Below are 13,933 nucleotides of genomic sequence, written 5' to 3'. Positions count from 1 at the left end.
CGATCAGAAATTCCGACAGTTTTGTCGGCGGAAAATTTGAGAACCTGCTAGCCAACATTTGTTGGAGGAAAGTCCGACAACAAATGTTCGAAGGAGCATACACACAGGGTCAAACTGTCAGCCAACAAGCTCACATTTATTGTCGGCTGTGTAGGCTACCCATCAATGCAAGAAAGCACTATACTGGCCCTCTTAGTAAGGGTCCCCTTATCCCACTGACCATCAATATAAAAAGATGGTGCTTTTCCACTGACCACAACGCAATGGGGTGTTTTTCCACTGACCAACAATGTAATGGGGTACATTTCCACTGACCAGAAATATAAAAGGGGTACATGTTTCCACTGTCTAGAAATGTAATGGGGTGCTTTTCTACTGACCAGCAATGCAAGTGTACTCTTTTGCTGACCAGCAATGTAATAGAGTGCATTTCCTCTGACCAACAATGTTATCGGGTGCTTTTCCACTGATAAATGTAAGGGGGCACTATTTTTTTTTATTGTCTATTTGTTTTCTGGCCATTATTATATGGTTCATTTAATGATTATTACTGAAAATAGTTTTGTCATGTAAAGCAGAGGGTCTTAAAAATGACCTTGGTTGTCAAACATGCTAGGAGTGCCACATTCCTTAAACAATGGTATGCTGTACACCTGTATGTTTCTTACTTTGTACAGTGCCACAGGAGATGACAGTATAAGGCCTCATACCTACTGAACGTTTTGCCCTGGTGCAGGAGAGACTTTGGGTTTAGGCGCGGCAGAAGGCACAGGTGTTTGCCAGGCATTCGTCCCTGGGAACATACTGCCCCTAAATGTGTTTATAGCATTCAGTGCATCATTCATCGACATCAGCTTTCAGCCTCTTGTAAGAGTATTTACAGGTTGCTGGCAGCAGTGCTGGACACTGCGCCTTCCACCCGCACCTAAACACTGGAGACTCATGGACCAAGGCAAAATTTTTTATATTATATATATATATATATATATATATATATATATATATATATATATATATATATATATATATATATATATATATATATATATATATATATCCATATCTATATCTCTCTAATGGAGGAAGCATCTGTTATGTAGATAAATAAACTGAGCACAGTAACTTCTTGACGCTAGTGCCCCTTATGGTTAAAAAGTATAAATATCAGAACAATGGCCTTTTTTTCCCTTTCCTTTAAAGCAAGTATCAACTAGTAGGCTTAAGCACAGCGCCAGCAATATCTGAAATATTGGTTTTGGGTTGACTTATCCTTTCCAAAAGGATCCTGTATACTTTGTTATCCCCATTTGTAAGCCTAAATCCTTCAATAAAGCACTTTTGGTCACTGCATGACTGAAATATCTGATATCCAGCACTTACACAGTGAAAGGTTAACTGGCAAGTTATACTATAGAATAGATGCAGGCTTTATCATGTGTATTGCAGTAGGTGTGTCAGGAGTCATGGTTCTTTTGTGAGCTGTGTGTATAGTTAACCATGGGTCATGGTGACTTATTGTATTACTTCCCAGGTTTGAGATGGACAGGGTTTTTGCACAGCTAGCATACAGATGGCTGAAGGGGCTTTCTAAGGTATCCAAAATCATCCATTACCTCATAAGTCAATGTTTGTCTAACAATGGCTCCCATTTATTAAACTGATGTGCTGTTCAGAGCAATAAAACAGATTCTCCAAATCTGGTACAGGCAAACAAAAGAATAAGGCTAGGTTCACACCATTGTGAATTGGATGCGAAAAAACCCAATAGCAGGAGATTTTAACTGGCTCTCTATGGAGCCGGTTCAAACATCTCCACTGCGGCTCTGGTGCAAATTTGCACAGGAGCCCTGTGCGTCTTTAGGTCCATTTCAGGTCCGAATTCAGCCAAAAATTTGGGCTGAAATCGGACCTGAAACAGTGAACCAGGATGCACCGGACCCCTGCTGAGAGCCGCATGCAGCGATGGTGTGAACCCAGCCTTAGACTATTTGCTTGCTATATACAATACAGTTCAACAAATAGGTCCAATATCTATCCTGTTTGTCATATTTAAGGACATCTGGCTGAAGGCTTTTTGGCCATACTTTTCCTATGGATCACAGGAGCGCAGCTCGTTCTGCACTCCTGTGACCCGTTTTCAGTCAACAGCGAGCAAAAGCCCTCTGCTGGCTGATGTCACTCAGTCTAAGTTGAGGAAAGATCCAGACTTTAGAGTCAGGATTCACCCACATGCCTAGATTGGCAGCTGGTGCAGCCTCTAATCGGTGCCGCTGGGAGACTGAGCCAGCTGCTCCCTCCCCAGCACTCCAGTGAGTGTTGGAAGGGCAGAGCAGAGAGCTGTTGACTGACAGTCAAGAGTGTAGGAGGAGAACTGAGCAATCAGCGGTCTTTGATCATTCAGTTTTCACTAGAGACGGCGGTGACAGATGCGGTATCAGATGGATGCTGCATCCACCTGATTACAAGTTTTAGTTAATTTTTTTTAAAAGAACAATACTTCTTTTAAAATATGCATTTAACATCCAGGAGATTGATTTTTGTAAAATGTAACATTAAAATAAAAATTCAATCACAAAAATCTTAAAATTAACATTTAATCACAGTATAGATTTAAAATCTCATAAAATTGAGGAATCAAAACCTTCCCAGTCCACCCAAAGTTCAAAGCACAGAGAGAATATATACATATAGCCAAGATAGCATGGCATATCCAGTCCTGTGCACATTCTCCAAAAATAATAATTCTCTCTGTACCGCAGCTTCTTGGCCCTTTGTCTTTACACATTTCTTTGGTGCCTCGGTGCTCCCTGGAACCCTAGGCATTTGGGATTTCCTCTCTCAAGCTTCTTTAATCAAACAGTGTAGATTTTTTGCACTCTTTTGTGCCTAGCGTCATTCCAGCGGTGCATTTCAGCTCCCAGAACTCTTCAGTTGTGTCAAATGTTGGCGATTATCTGCAGTGCATTCTGCTTATACAGTCCTTTCTTTGCATTCCCTACACATCATGTGCTTTTGATTCTTATTTTTCTGACCACACTGCTCATATATCCAGTAAGTTCAGACAGCTCCCATTTAATCGTGCTATAATCACATTTATCAGGGCCAAATAAATGAATGCTTGCAATCATATCTTGCGCTGGAACTGCTCCTCCATAGCCAATAATACTATTGTGCTTCTTATTCTGAGTTTTCAAACAGCCAACAGCTAGACTATGACTGTAGAGTAGCACATCAGAGGCCAGAGGAGAATAGAGGGTATAGTCCAGGATAAGATATGTCAGGGATTGGGATATATGTCATGATGGGCACCCAGTCCTTAGTACCACCCACTGGATGTTAAGAGACTTTCAAGCGATCAGAAGCCAAAACATTATGACCAAGGCAACAAAAAGGAAAAGTCGTGATAGGAATTGTTCATCAACGTACTGTGGTGTTCCAGGGACTGCTGTACAAAAACACAAAGAGTTAGACTTGTAAAAAGACAAGATTAGCAAATGTAAGTTACAGCATTCACTGTACTCAGGTTTTGTTTGCTACAAACTGGTATTACAGTATATACCAAAATTCACTACTGTTTAGTAAACAAATACATTTATTTACCCCTCCTCACCCCAAACAACTGCAAAATTCAGAAGCTTTCTGGTAGGGCCCTTTCACACTGCCACGCATCAAAAACATGCTATTTTTAAAAAGAAACATATATAGAGCGGTTTAAAGAGGAAGTAAACCCTGATGAGTTTACTTCCTCTTTCATTCCCTGCAAAGGTAAAGCATAATGGACTACTATGGATCGCATAGTAGCCCATTATGTGTCACTTACCTGACACCAGGAGCCAGCGATGTCACCGCTGTGCCCTGTAGTCCGGAGCATCCGTCTTCTCGGTGGGTCTCGCTGCCCTGCCGCTGTCATTCGGCAAAGGCGCGATGACGTCACTCCCGCACGGGAGCCGCCACTCGCGGCATATCGCCGTTTATAGCGGCGCGCTCAGTGCGCCACTGTCTATGGCGCATGCGCCGTAGACAGCGGTGCCTGTCTTTCGGCAAATATCTCCTAAACCGCGTAGGTTTAGGAGACATTTCTTGGACCTACAGGTAAGCCTTAATCTAGGCTTACCTGTAGGTCAAAGTTGGTTGTAAGGGTTTACAACCACTTTAAATGCGCCGTGTTAAATTTTCACTCAACGCCTATGCAGTAAATAGCTGGTAGTTAAAGAGGAGTCTGCTCACATAATTTGTAATAACATCTTTGCCATTCTTAAGCTTCCTTCCAACCACTTTGCATATTATTTTATATATACTCTGATTCTGTACTTGCCAAATATGTTGCATATATCTCCCTCCACTGAGTCTGGCTGCAGCCATTTTAACTGCAGGCAGCTGATCCTGCTGCCTGTTGACTCCTTGAATTTACACAGTGGCACACCTCCAGCTCTGCAGCTCTCAGTGGCCCTCTTATGATCCCCCCCCCCCCACCCCTGGCAAACTCATGAGAGAGATCTATGCATGTCATAAACCTAGCCCCCCCCCCCCAAAAAAAACAAAAACAAACAAACAAACACAACACACCCTTGCTGCATTTTTTGGGTAAATTTCCACATATCAACTTACACTGAAATCTGGGTTTTTGCTGCGCTTTTGAGAAGTGCACCAAAAATGCAGCATGAAGGACATAAAAGAAAAAAAAAAAAAAAAAAAAGAGAAGACTGCAGTGCAAACACAGAACAGCAATGTGAAAAGACAAAATAGGATTTAAAGCGGAACTGCACCCAAACGGGAGATGGGTACCAGGTTTTGTGCTGGAAGTTCTCGTGGCCGGCCCATTCACAAAGCGCAGAGCAATTCGCAAATGTGCAGTAGGAAACTGGCTGTGAAGCCACAAGGCTTTACTGCCAGTTACATTTAGCCAAGATGGCGGTGCCAGCACCTGAGAGCCGATTCAAGACTCGACTCAGGTGAGGACACTGTTGGATGCCTGGACAGGTAAGTGCCCCAGTAGTAAAAGTCAGCAGTTACAGTATTAGTAGCTGCTGACTTTTTTTTTGGGGGGGGGGGGGGGGGGGGGGGATTGGCTGGAACTCCTCTTTACAGAGGAATTATTTTGATGCACTTTTGTCATGCTGAAAAGGTGCTTCCTAGCGCAGTAAGCACAAAAGTGTGAAAGGACCCGTAAACTACAAAATCATTCTTAATAAAATTTAAGTAAAAAAGTTAATTATATTTAAAAGTCAAAAACCATAGTTACTAAGATTATATATTGATTTCAAGGGAGTGCAAAGTGTATATGATACCACTTTGAAGAACCATTTATCAGTTTGGTGGAAAAGTAGTACCATGGGCAAAGCAAAAAAACACAAGTGGGGCAAGACCCGTTTCCCTCAAATCCCAGAATTCAATAAATAGATCTTACAATAAGCACAAAAATCTTTCACTTTCTCATTCTTTGAGGGACACATGAATCTGGATGGGAAACTGGCGCATATATCTATAAAGAAGAGGTTAGGGACCATCTGCAAACTCAGGACTACCTAAAGGATCAAAGCCCTTATCTGGCCAACATGAGGTAAAAATCCCTGCAAGACAGGGAATACTATCACTGACCAAGGAAAAGCAACAGAGGATTAAGCTGATGCTCAAAGACCAGGACAGAAGAGATCACCATCATTGGGAATAACTCTCCCTAAAGGAACACTGAGCCTGAACCAGCAAGAGGCTGCAAAACCAAAAACCCACCAAAAGGGGAAGAAAACAGTTAGACAAGTCTCCAGCAGAACAGGTCTCCAAAGGCTACCTTGGACAAAAACAGTTTTGAAACAACCTCCTGCAAATATGAGTTAACGGCAAGAGATTTAGTTTATGGTTTCAGAGGGTCAGAGAATGACTCTTCAGTGGATGACACCAGAGCACACACTTAAAGCTTCAAGTAGAGTGTGCCAGTAGCTGAGCATAAACAGCTAAAAAGTCCTAAGTGGACATGGAGTTCCTGGTAGACATGGGGGAGGACTTTCCTAAGGAACACTCAGATGATGACAACCCTGTGGCAATAGGGGTTTCAAGTTTCATTTTGCAGAGGTCAGTTTCTTCTGGGGATACCAACTAAATGCCCCCAGGATGAATTGAGGGAGTATGAGCTGACATCACCAAGTGCAGAGTGAGTACACATTACTCCATCCAATGGATGATATCAGCACTCAATCCTTCAGCTGTAAAGTGGTCGTAAATGCGCAAGGTTTTTTTTACCTTCATGTATTCTATGTACAAAGGGAAAAAAAAAAAAAAAAAAACTTGCGTGCAATAGCCCCCCCCCCCCCACTTAACTGAGGCCCATCTCGCTACAGCGATGTGCACCAGATCAGCAGCTCTCCTGGGTCTTGCTCCTCACTGTCTGAGACAACAGTGGGAGCCCTGTCAATCACAGCCAGTCAGCTATTGAGGAAGTGCCTCAATTAAAGAGAAAGAAAATATGCTTACAAAACTAGGGAATAAAAAAAAAAAAAAATAAAAAAAAAAAAAAAAAACCCAACCCTTGCCCATTTAGGTTTGTTTTATGTCCTGTTCCCCAGCAAAAAAGAACTTCACTCCTCCTTGCCACTCTGCACAGCTACCAATAAAAAGAAGCTCTCTTGTGACAGCACTGGGCCAATCGTCAAGCATCAGTGCTAACCCATACCCAGAAGAATCACCATTTATGCAATTCACGCCTAGTAGCTGTAGCAGGGGAACAAAATAAAGATATTGTTGCTGGGGAGTGGGGGCATTAAAGCAGACCTATCAATTTCCCATAAATAGGCAAAGCACAAGATTACCTTTCCTGCTTTATGGAATTTTTTTTTTTTTAAATAAAGGGGGGGGGGATTCATTTTCTGGTAAACTTTCCTAGTTCTAGGACAAAAAACAGATACACCCTTGGGCACTCAAGAGATGGCATGCAACTGTATCTCACAGCTCTTCAGCCAACTTGGATCTGAGCATGTGCAGCTCCTAAAACACGCTAACTGCACAGTCAAAGGGGAGAGAAATATGTGATACCTGGTGGGGGGCGACCATCATTGATGTTGAACGCTGTGGCAAACATTCCAAAGGGAAATGCTCCTATTCCAAATGACATCTGGAATCCACCATCTCCAAATCCAAAGCCTTGAAAACCCTGCAAAGTTTGAAACAGAACCAATTCTATTAAAATTAACCCTTTAAATAGAGAACTTAAAGGATAAGAGCATTAGGAAAAAAAAAAAAGTGCATTTATTATTTTTTGTAGTAGGAGCCTGTAAAGCATTGCACAAGTGATCAAATCACTTGTGCAATGCAGGTCTCCTGTACACTGTCATCTGATTACTCATACATCCCGTACGGGGAAGCTGATACTTTGCCAACAGGAAGACTCAATGAACTACAAGCCAGAAACTGGGTGCAATATGTAACATTTGTCCAAAGGTGAACTTAAATTTTTTTATTTTTTTTGAAAGATAAGTTCTAGAGACAGAGACATCAGCGTTTTGAAAACAGTCAAACAAGCATTCAGAGAATGCACGGGGGAGCACTAATTTGTGGTGCTTGCTCAGGAATACTATTTTTTTTTTTTTTTACAAGGTTAAAATGTCCACCAAGTTCATGTTATAGCATTCATATGTATAATTTAAAATTAGAAATTTGCGGGTCACAGTAGTACCTTACTTTTGTCCCCCCGTGACCCAGAGTCAGCCCATAGTGGCCTGCTGCTTGCCATCAGCTAATGAAGCAAAGCCGTGCCAGGCTTGGACAAGCTTATTGTTGGGATCCACCCTGCTGCCTGATTGACAGCTGTCTCCACCTTTCAGCATGCGGCCGACAGCTAGAGCCAGCAGCGGCCGACTCCTCGAGGAACAGTACTCTGGTTGCTTGCAACCCATATAAATGTAATTTAATGCTGAATTCTGGGAGAAAAAAAAAACTATTTTAAACCATTTGCTGTGTAAAAATAACCTCTTGATGACTGTACCACATTTGACTGCTACTCTGTCCAGGAAAACTGATACTTTCATTCAGCTCCCACAGTAAAGTGCTGAACCTCCAGAGCTGAAACGTGGTTCTGGTAGTAGTACAGATTGGGTTGCAGATTGTAAACGTTCTTATATCAGAAAAAGACACTCTTTTCAGTGAATGCAATGCTTTCTGTTATTAGAGTAGGGGAGATCATAATGTCCATCCATGCCTTGAATGAAAGTACGTTTTACAGCATGAAACAGCAGCCAAATGTGGCACAGGCATCATTAAAGGTCATTTTTACAAAGCAAAATGCCTCAAAACTTTTAAAGATTCCATAAGTTTCCCACTTTGCCCAAAGTATGTCAGGATTTTACCACAGACTGCAATCTCATTATAGAAGTATTTCCCCTCAGTTACTGGATTAGGACTTGAAAATGTTTAGGTAAAGGTTTAAAGTAAAAAATTAATATAACAAAAATGACTGTAAAAGTTTAGTGTGTAAAATGTAGCAACTAGAGAAAGTTTTTTCTAGCTGCATTAAAGAGGAAGTAAACCCTTCCAAACAACTTGGACCTACAGGTAAGCCTAGATTAAGGCTTACCTGTAGGTCCAAGCAATATCTCCTAAACCTATATGGTTTAGGAGATATTTGCCCGAAAATGGGCACCGCTGTCTACGGCGCATGCGCCGTAGACAGCGGCGCGCAGGCGCACTAAATGTGGCAAATCCATGAATGGATTTGCCTAATTTGTCAACTCCCGTGCGCATGCGCGGGAGTGACGTCATCGCGGCTTCGCCGAGTGGCAGCGGCGGAGCTGCGAGACGTGACTCCCGTGCGCATGCGCGGGAGTGACGTCATCGCGGCTTCGCCGCTGTGATTCGTCGGAGCTGCGAGACGCCACCAGCAACATGGATGCGGCGGACTACAGGGATCAGCGGCGACTTCGCTGGCTCCTGTGTCAGGTAAGTGACACATAATGAGCTACTATGCGATGCATAGTAGTCCATTATGCTTTACCTTTGCAGGGAAAAAAAAGAGGAAGTAAACCCATCAGGGTTTACTTCCTCTTTAAACAAATGAAATGTGATTGGCAAGTCTGCATCTACAGAATATGATTTTCCTTACTACTTTTATTAATTAGGCTAAATTCAAAGCCACTGGAGCACTTTACCTCTCCTGCAGCTGTCTGTTCCCACCTGCGGTAGGGGGCAGGATGGTGGGCAAATCAGCACATCACACAGCTTCCTTTTCCATTATTTGAATTGTACAAAACTACACTTTATTCATGGCGCTGCTGTAAAGTGCACTGCGACAAAATGCAGTATGTCTGCATTGCTGTGTTGCAGTGTGAATGGGACACACAGAAAACAATTATTGTTGTGTGTCCTTGCAGTAATAGGTGTTTTACAATGCAGTACCATATATGTGCTTCTACTATGGAGGCTCTCAAAATATATAGAGTTAGGACTGCAGATAATACTGGGGTGCCTTGTCGTGACCTCTGCAACTTACGCATTTATACAATCTAAACTCCTGTTTTTAACGCGAGCTGTTAGAACAATTTGGTTTGTTGCAAGTTGAGCTGTTAATTTGTCTTTGTCCGACATGCGTTACTTTTCCATGTGCTCCTTGCAGTTAAGGCCAGTTATAGGTTGGGGCAGTTGCTGTTTGTACTGTTGGCCATTTGGTGAGGTGGGGCACACTGGACACCTTCATTGCCATTGTGCAATTTGCTGGGTGTCCAGTGCACCCCTGTGCCTTTATGGAGGAGTGGGTTCCCTCCAGGCAAACCTGCTCTCAATCTATCCATTACTACTCCGTAAACAGTATGTGCTCCTACTATGGAGGCTCTCAAAATGTATAGAACTGCAGATAATACTAGGATTCCTTGTCGTGGCCTCTGCAACTTGCGGCTGTATTTGCAAATGTGTGCAAACTAAACCCCATGAACTGTTAGACAGGACAATTTGGTTTGTTGCAGGCTGCTTGGTAAGCTGGGAATTTTTGTGTTAATTCGCTCTTAAAGCGGTAGTAAACTGTGGCATTAGAAAAAAAAAAAGAATAAATCTTGCTAAGCAATTACATGATCTGCTAGTATGTATCGCTTACTAGCATATTATGAAATAGAAATACTTACCTTAGAATGAAGCCCTCCAGCGGTGCACTGTCACTTCCATCTTCACCTGGTCTTCTTTCAGGGTTCATGGGCTCCAACAGCTTGAATGGCCAAGCCGTGATGATGTCTCTCTGCATGGGAGTCATGGCAACTGCACACCGCTCTGAAGGAACAACACGAGTATGCTGTTCCTTCAGAGCGCATGCGCCAGTGACGTCACCAGCTGCCAGAAGAGCAGATAAACGTGCACCGTTTAGGAGATATTTATTTTACCTACAGGTAAGCTATGACAAGTTTACCTGTAGGTAAATATCACAATGCAGACGTATCACTTCACACTTGACATTTTTGCTAAAGAAAAAAGGACTATATGAATTCTGCTTTAAAATTAAAAAGACATTACAAAATTATTTTATCTCAGATTTTTATAACAAACCTATGCAAAAGCAGAAAGTGACCAATCACAAATTTAAAAACATAAACTGGAAGCCAGGAAGTGCTGTGTGGCCTGTGTCAGCTTGTTATTGTTAATTAGTTTTTCTCTTGGGAAGCATGTTATGTGATAACTAGCAACCCTCGGGAGACCACAAGGAATTACAGATCAGAAGCAATCGTTTCATCATGTGACACATGCTGTACAGCCGTTATACCCTCATTTTCAACTTACCCCTCTGTTCTCTGGCTCTGGTCTCTGCCCTTGAGGTCGTGGGGGAGTTTTCTCACTATGGGGAAAATCATATCACATTAGACTAGGGTCAGTTGAAATGCACCACCATATTAAATATACTCAGTGTATATTCATGCTCCCTCCACACAAATATGGACAGGTAACCCCAACTTTAAAGCATGCTTACCGAGGGTCTTCTTGCCCCGTACTTCCTCTTCCATACAAAGGTATTACTTTATCACGGCTGATTCCAGCTTTACACACAGGACACACTTGGCGATTAGGCCGAGTTTCCAACCACTGTGGAGAAAACCACAAGGTGAATGTTATTTTACCTATAGAGCAATCTACACTGAAAAGCCCAATACACATAGTTTGGTTTATTTATAAAAAAAGAATAGAAAAAAAGTGAGTCAGTCTCTTGCGAGTCTGTATGGCTACTGTATAGAAAGAAAAATGATGTAAACTTTGCACTAAGGCCAATTATGTTGTCTTTTTTAGTTGTTAACCAACTCCATGTGTTCAAGTACAGTCAACAATTATGTGGTACATAAAAAAAGTCATGCACTTATCCATTTATAGACCAATCATAAAAAGATCGCTTACCTGATGTAAACACGGCCAGCTAAAGAACAAAAGAGAAAATTACATATAAGAGTGCAAAATGTCACTTTACTTCCTTTATTTGCATACTGTCAGCATCAAATGTCAAAAACAGGACTCGAGGCTCATTTCTATACTGTCCGATGGTAAATTAGCATTTTAAAGAGGAAGTAAACCCTAATGGGTTTACTTCCTCTTTTTTTCCCTGCAAAGGTAAAGCATAATGGACTACTATGCATCGCATAGTAGCTCATTATGTGTCACTTACCTGACACAGGAGCCAGCGAAGTCGCCGCTGTCCCCTGTAGTCCGCCGCATCCATGTTGCTTGTGGCGTCTCGCAGCTCCGCCGAGTCACAGCGGCGCAACCGCGATGACGTCACTACCGCGCATGCGCACGGGAGTCGCGCCTCGCAGCTCCGCCGCTGTCATACGGCGAAGCCGCGATGACGTCACTCCCGCGCATGCGCACGGGAGTCGACAAATTTGGCAAATCCATTCTTGGATTTGCCGCATTTAGTGCGCCTGCGCGCCGCTGTCTACGGCGCATGCGCCGTAGACAGCGGCGCCCATTTTCGGGCAAATATCTCCTAAACCATATAGGTTTAGGAGATATTGCTTGGACCTACAGGTAAGCCTTAATCTAGGCTTACCTATAGGTCCAAGTTGTTTGGAAGGGTTTACTTCCTCTTTAAAGATACTAAACTTCCATTTATAATTATTTGCAACAAGCGCAATACTTTCTATATCTTCCTTTTTCTTCATGTATTAAAAGCAAAAGCTCTGAAAATACATTAGATGCTTTTTAATTATTATGAAAAATCTGTAAACCGCCATTGCTGACCTCCTGTTGAAAATGCTAGTTGCCTCAGACATCTATACATTTCTGAATTACTGACCTGGAATAAGCAAGCAGCTCAGACGTGAAAATGAAGTTGGAACACTTGATAAGCAGGCATGTTCTGGGTAAACTGACTCATATAATATATTATATATAAAGAATTTTCAGTAACTGAAGCCTATGCAACTTGATAGAAAGTTCTGGATCCCTGCTACAGCTGACTCAAAGTTCTCAGACTTCACTGGATGCATACTTGTTCTGGATCAGCAATAGCATCTCCATATTTCACTTTCAATAATTTTTATTATGTTTGAGCAAAAGTTACAGAGGACAGTAAAAAGAGCATCTTGCTTTATGATGTGTGCTAAAAAGGTTTTAAGATAACTATACACTGGGGTTTACTTGCTAAAACTGGAGAGTGTAAAATCTGGTGCAGCTCTGCATGGTAGCCAATTAACTTCAGCTTGTTTAATTAAGCTTTGACAATAAGCCCTCATTCACATTGGAGCGACAGGTCAAATTGCATGACGAGACGTACCCTATTGTCGGCAATGGCCATGTTCACATTGGAGCGATGCTGACTTTGTGGTGCAGCATTGATTTTCACTACTTTTGGTGATTTTTGGCGATTTTGGGTGCGACTTGCATAGGCATCTGTGCATGAAGCCGCACAGATGTCTTCAAAGTTGCACTGACATACAGCTTTGAAATCGTGTGAATTCAGATGAAGATGCAGGATTTCAAAGCCGCATTCAATGTGAACGAGGGCCAAGACCTGGAAGCGGATTGGATTCTATGCACAGCTGCACCGGATTTTGCACTCTCCAGTTTTCATAAAGCAACCCTACAGTTTGAATTTTGTCTGAGGCCGGTTCACACTAATTCGATGCAGAAATCGCACAGCATTCCTGTTCAAATCACATGTGAATCTGCAGCAGTGCTATTTGAACCAATCTGTTTGGCTCCACATTCGCACCAAAATCATGCAGGACCTTTTTTTGCCACACCAGAAGCGGATCGCATGGGTGTAAACTCCCATGTGATCAGACTCTGCAAGACGCACTGTGTTTTGTAAACTGATTTCAGGGTGTCCATACACACCCGCAGTGGCTTGCATGAACGGGGTGTGATTTTGATGCAGTGTGGAAACCGCATAAAGTTTGCACTGTATCAGTGTGAACCCGCCCAGAATTCTACTGAATTGGACAAAACTGGATCTCCAGTTAGCCCTGTTGGCACCACAAGGCTCAATAAAAATCCATTTCTAAACTGACTGGCCCAGGTGAAACTCATCAGCCATATTCTAGAAGCTGTTTAGCTTTGAAATAATTTGACTTCTCTTATTCAGTCCACGGGGGTTAATGAGAGACATCTACACATGCATGACCAGCCTTCCTTATGTCAGGTAAAAGGGAATGGCAAATTACACTACAGTATTATTCTGTTCTGTCCATTGCTTACCAGAAGAGGTGGCCACACAAGCTTATCACTGCATCCTTGGCTGTATCCAGGCAGATGTTACATTCAAATGTGCTGTCCTGGCTGCTTCCCTCGCCATTGCTGCTTCCACTGGCTCCAGGGCTTGAATTCTCCGCAGCCGTAGAAGTAGCGGGACCTGCGCTTGCCATCTTACCCAAATAAAGGTGATCGCTAATCCAAAACAACAGACCTACCAAAAAGGGAAAGATAGTTATTGCAACAGACCAAATTATCCCACGGATTATATGAATACCATAATCCCTGC

At 42.5% G+C, this 13,933-nt stretch overlaps 1 protein-coding gene across 4 annotated transcripts in view; it reads right to left on the bottom strand.

Annotated features, from left to right (window-relative positions):
- Positions 1–2,580: 2,580 nt before the first annotated feature.
- Positions 2,581–13,933, bottom strand: part of RNF185 (ring finger protein 185) — a 23,671-nt gene continuing 12,318 nt past the window's right edge. For 3 of the 4 annotated variants that reach the window (XM_077461506.1, XM_077461505.1, XM_077461503.1), the window contains 6 exons: positions 13,651–13,858; positions 11,353–11,371; positions 10,934–11,046; positions 10,747–10,801; positions 7,027–7,144; positions 2,581–3,445 (listed from right to left, as the gene is read on the bottom strand). In XM_077461506.1, coding sequence (XP_077317632.1) covers positions 3,348–3,445; positions 7,027–7,144; positions 10,747–10,801; positions 10,934–11,046; positions 11,353–11,371; positions 13,651–13,817 — 570 coding nt within the window. In that variant the 5' untranslated portion in view covers positions 13,818–13,858 and the 3' untranslated portion in view covers positions 2,581–3,347. The remainder of the gene's footprint in view (positions 3,446–7,026; positions 7,145–10,746; positions 10,802–10,933; positions 11,047–11,352; positions 11,372–13,650; positions 13,859–13,933) is intronic. The other variant, XM_077461504.1, reaches the window with a different exon arrangement.

This window comes from Lithobates pipiens, unplaced genomic scaffold, assembly GCF_037356315.1.
Source record: "Lithobates pipiens isolate NorthernLeopardFrog02 unplaced genomic scaffold, aLitPip1_a1.2 Scaffold_3, whole genome shotgun sequence".
In the NCBI taxonomy this organism is placed as follows: domain Eukaryota; kingdom Metazoa; phylum Chordata; class Amphibia; order Anura; family Ranidae; genus Lithobates; species Lithobates pipiens.
Note: the sequence above shows the minus strand (reverse complement) of the source record. Positions and strands in the feature narration are given on the sequence as shown.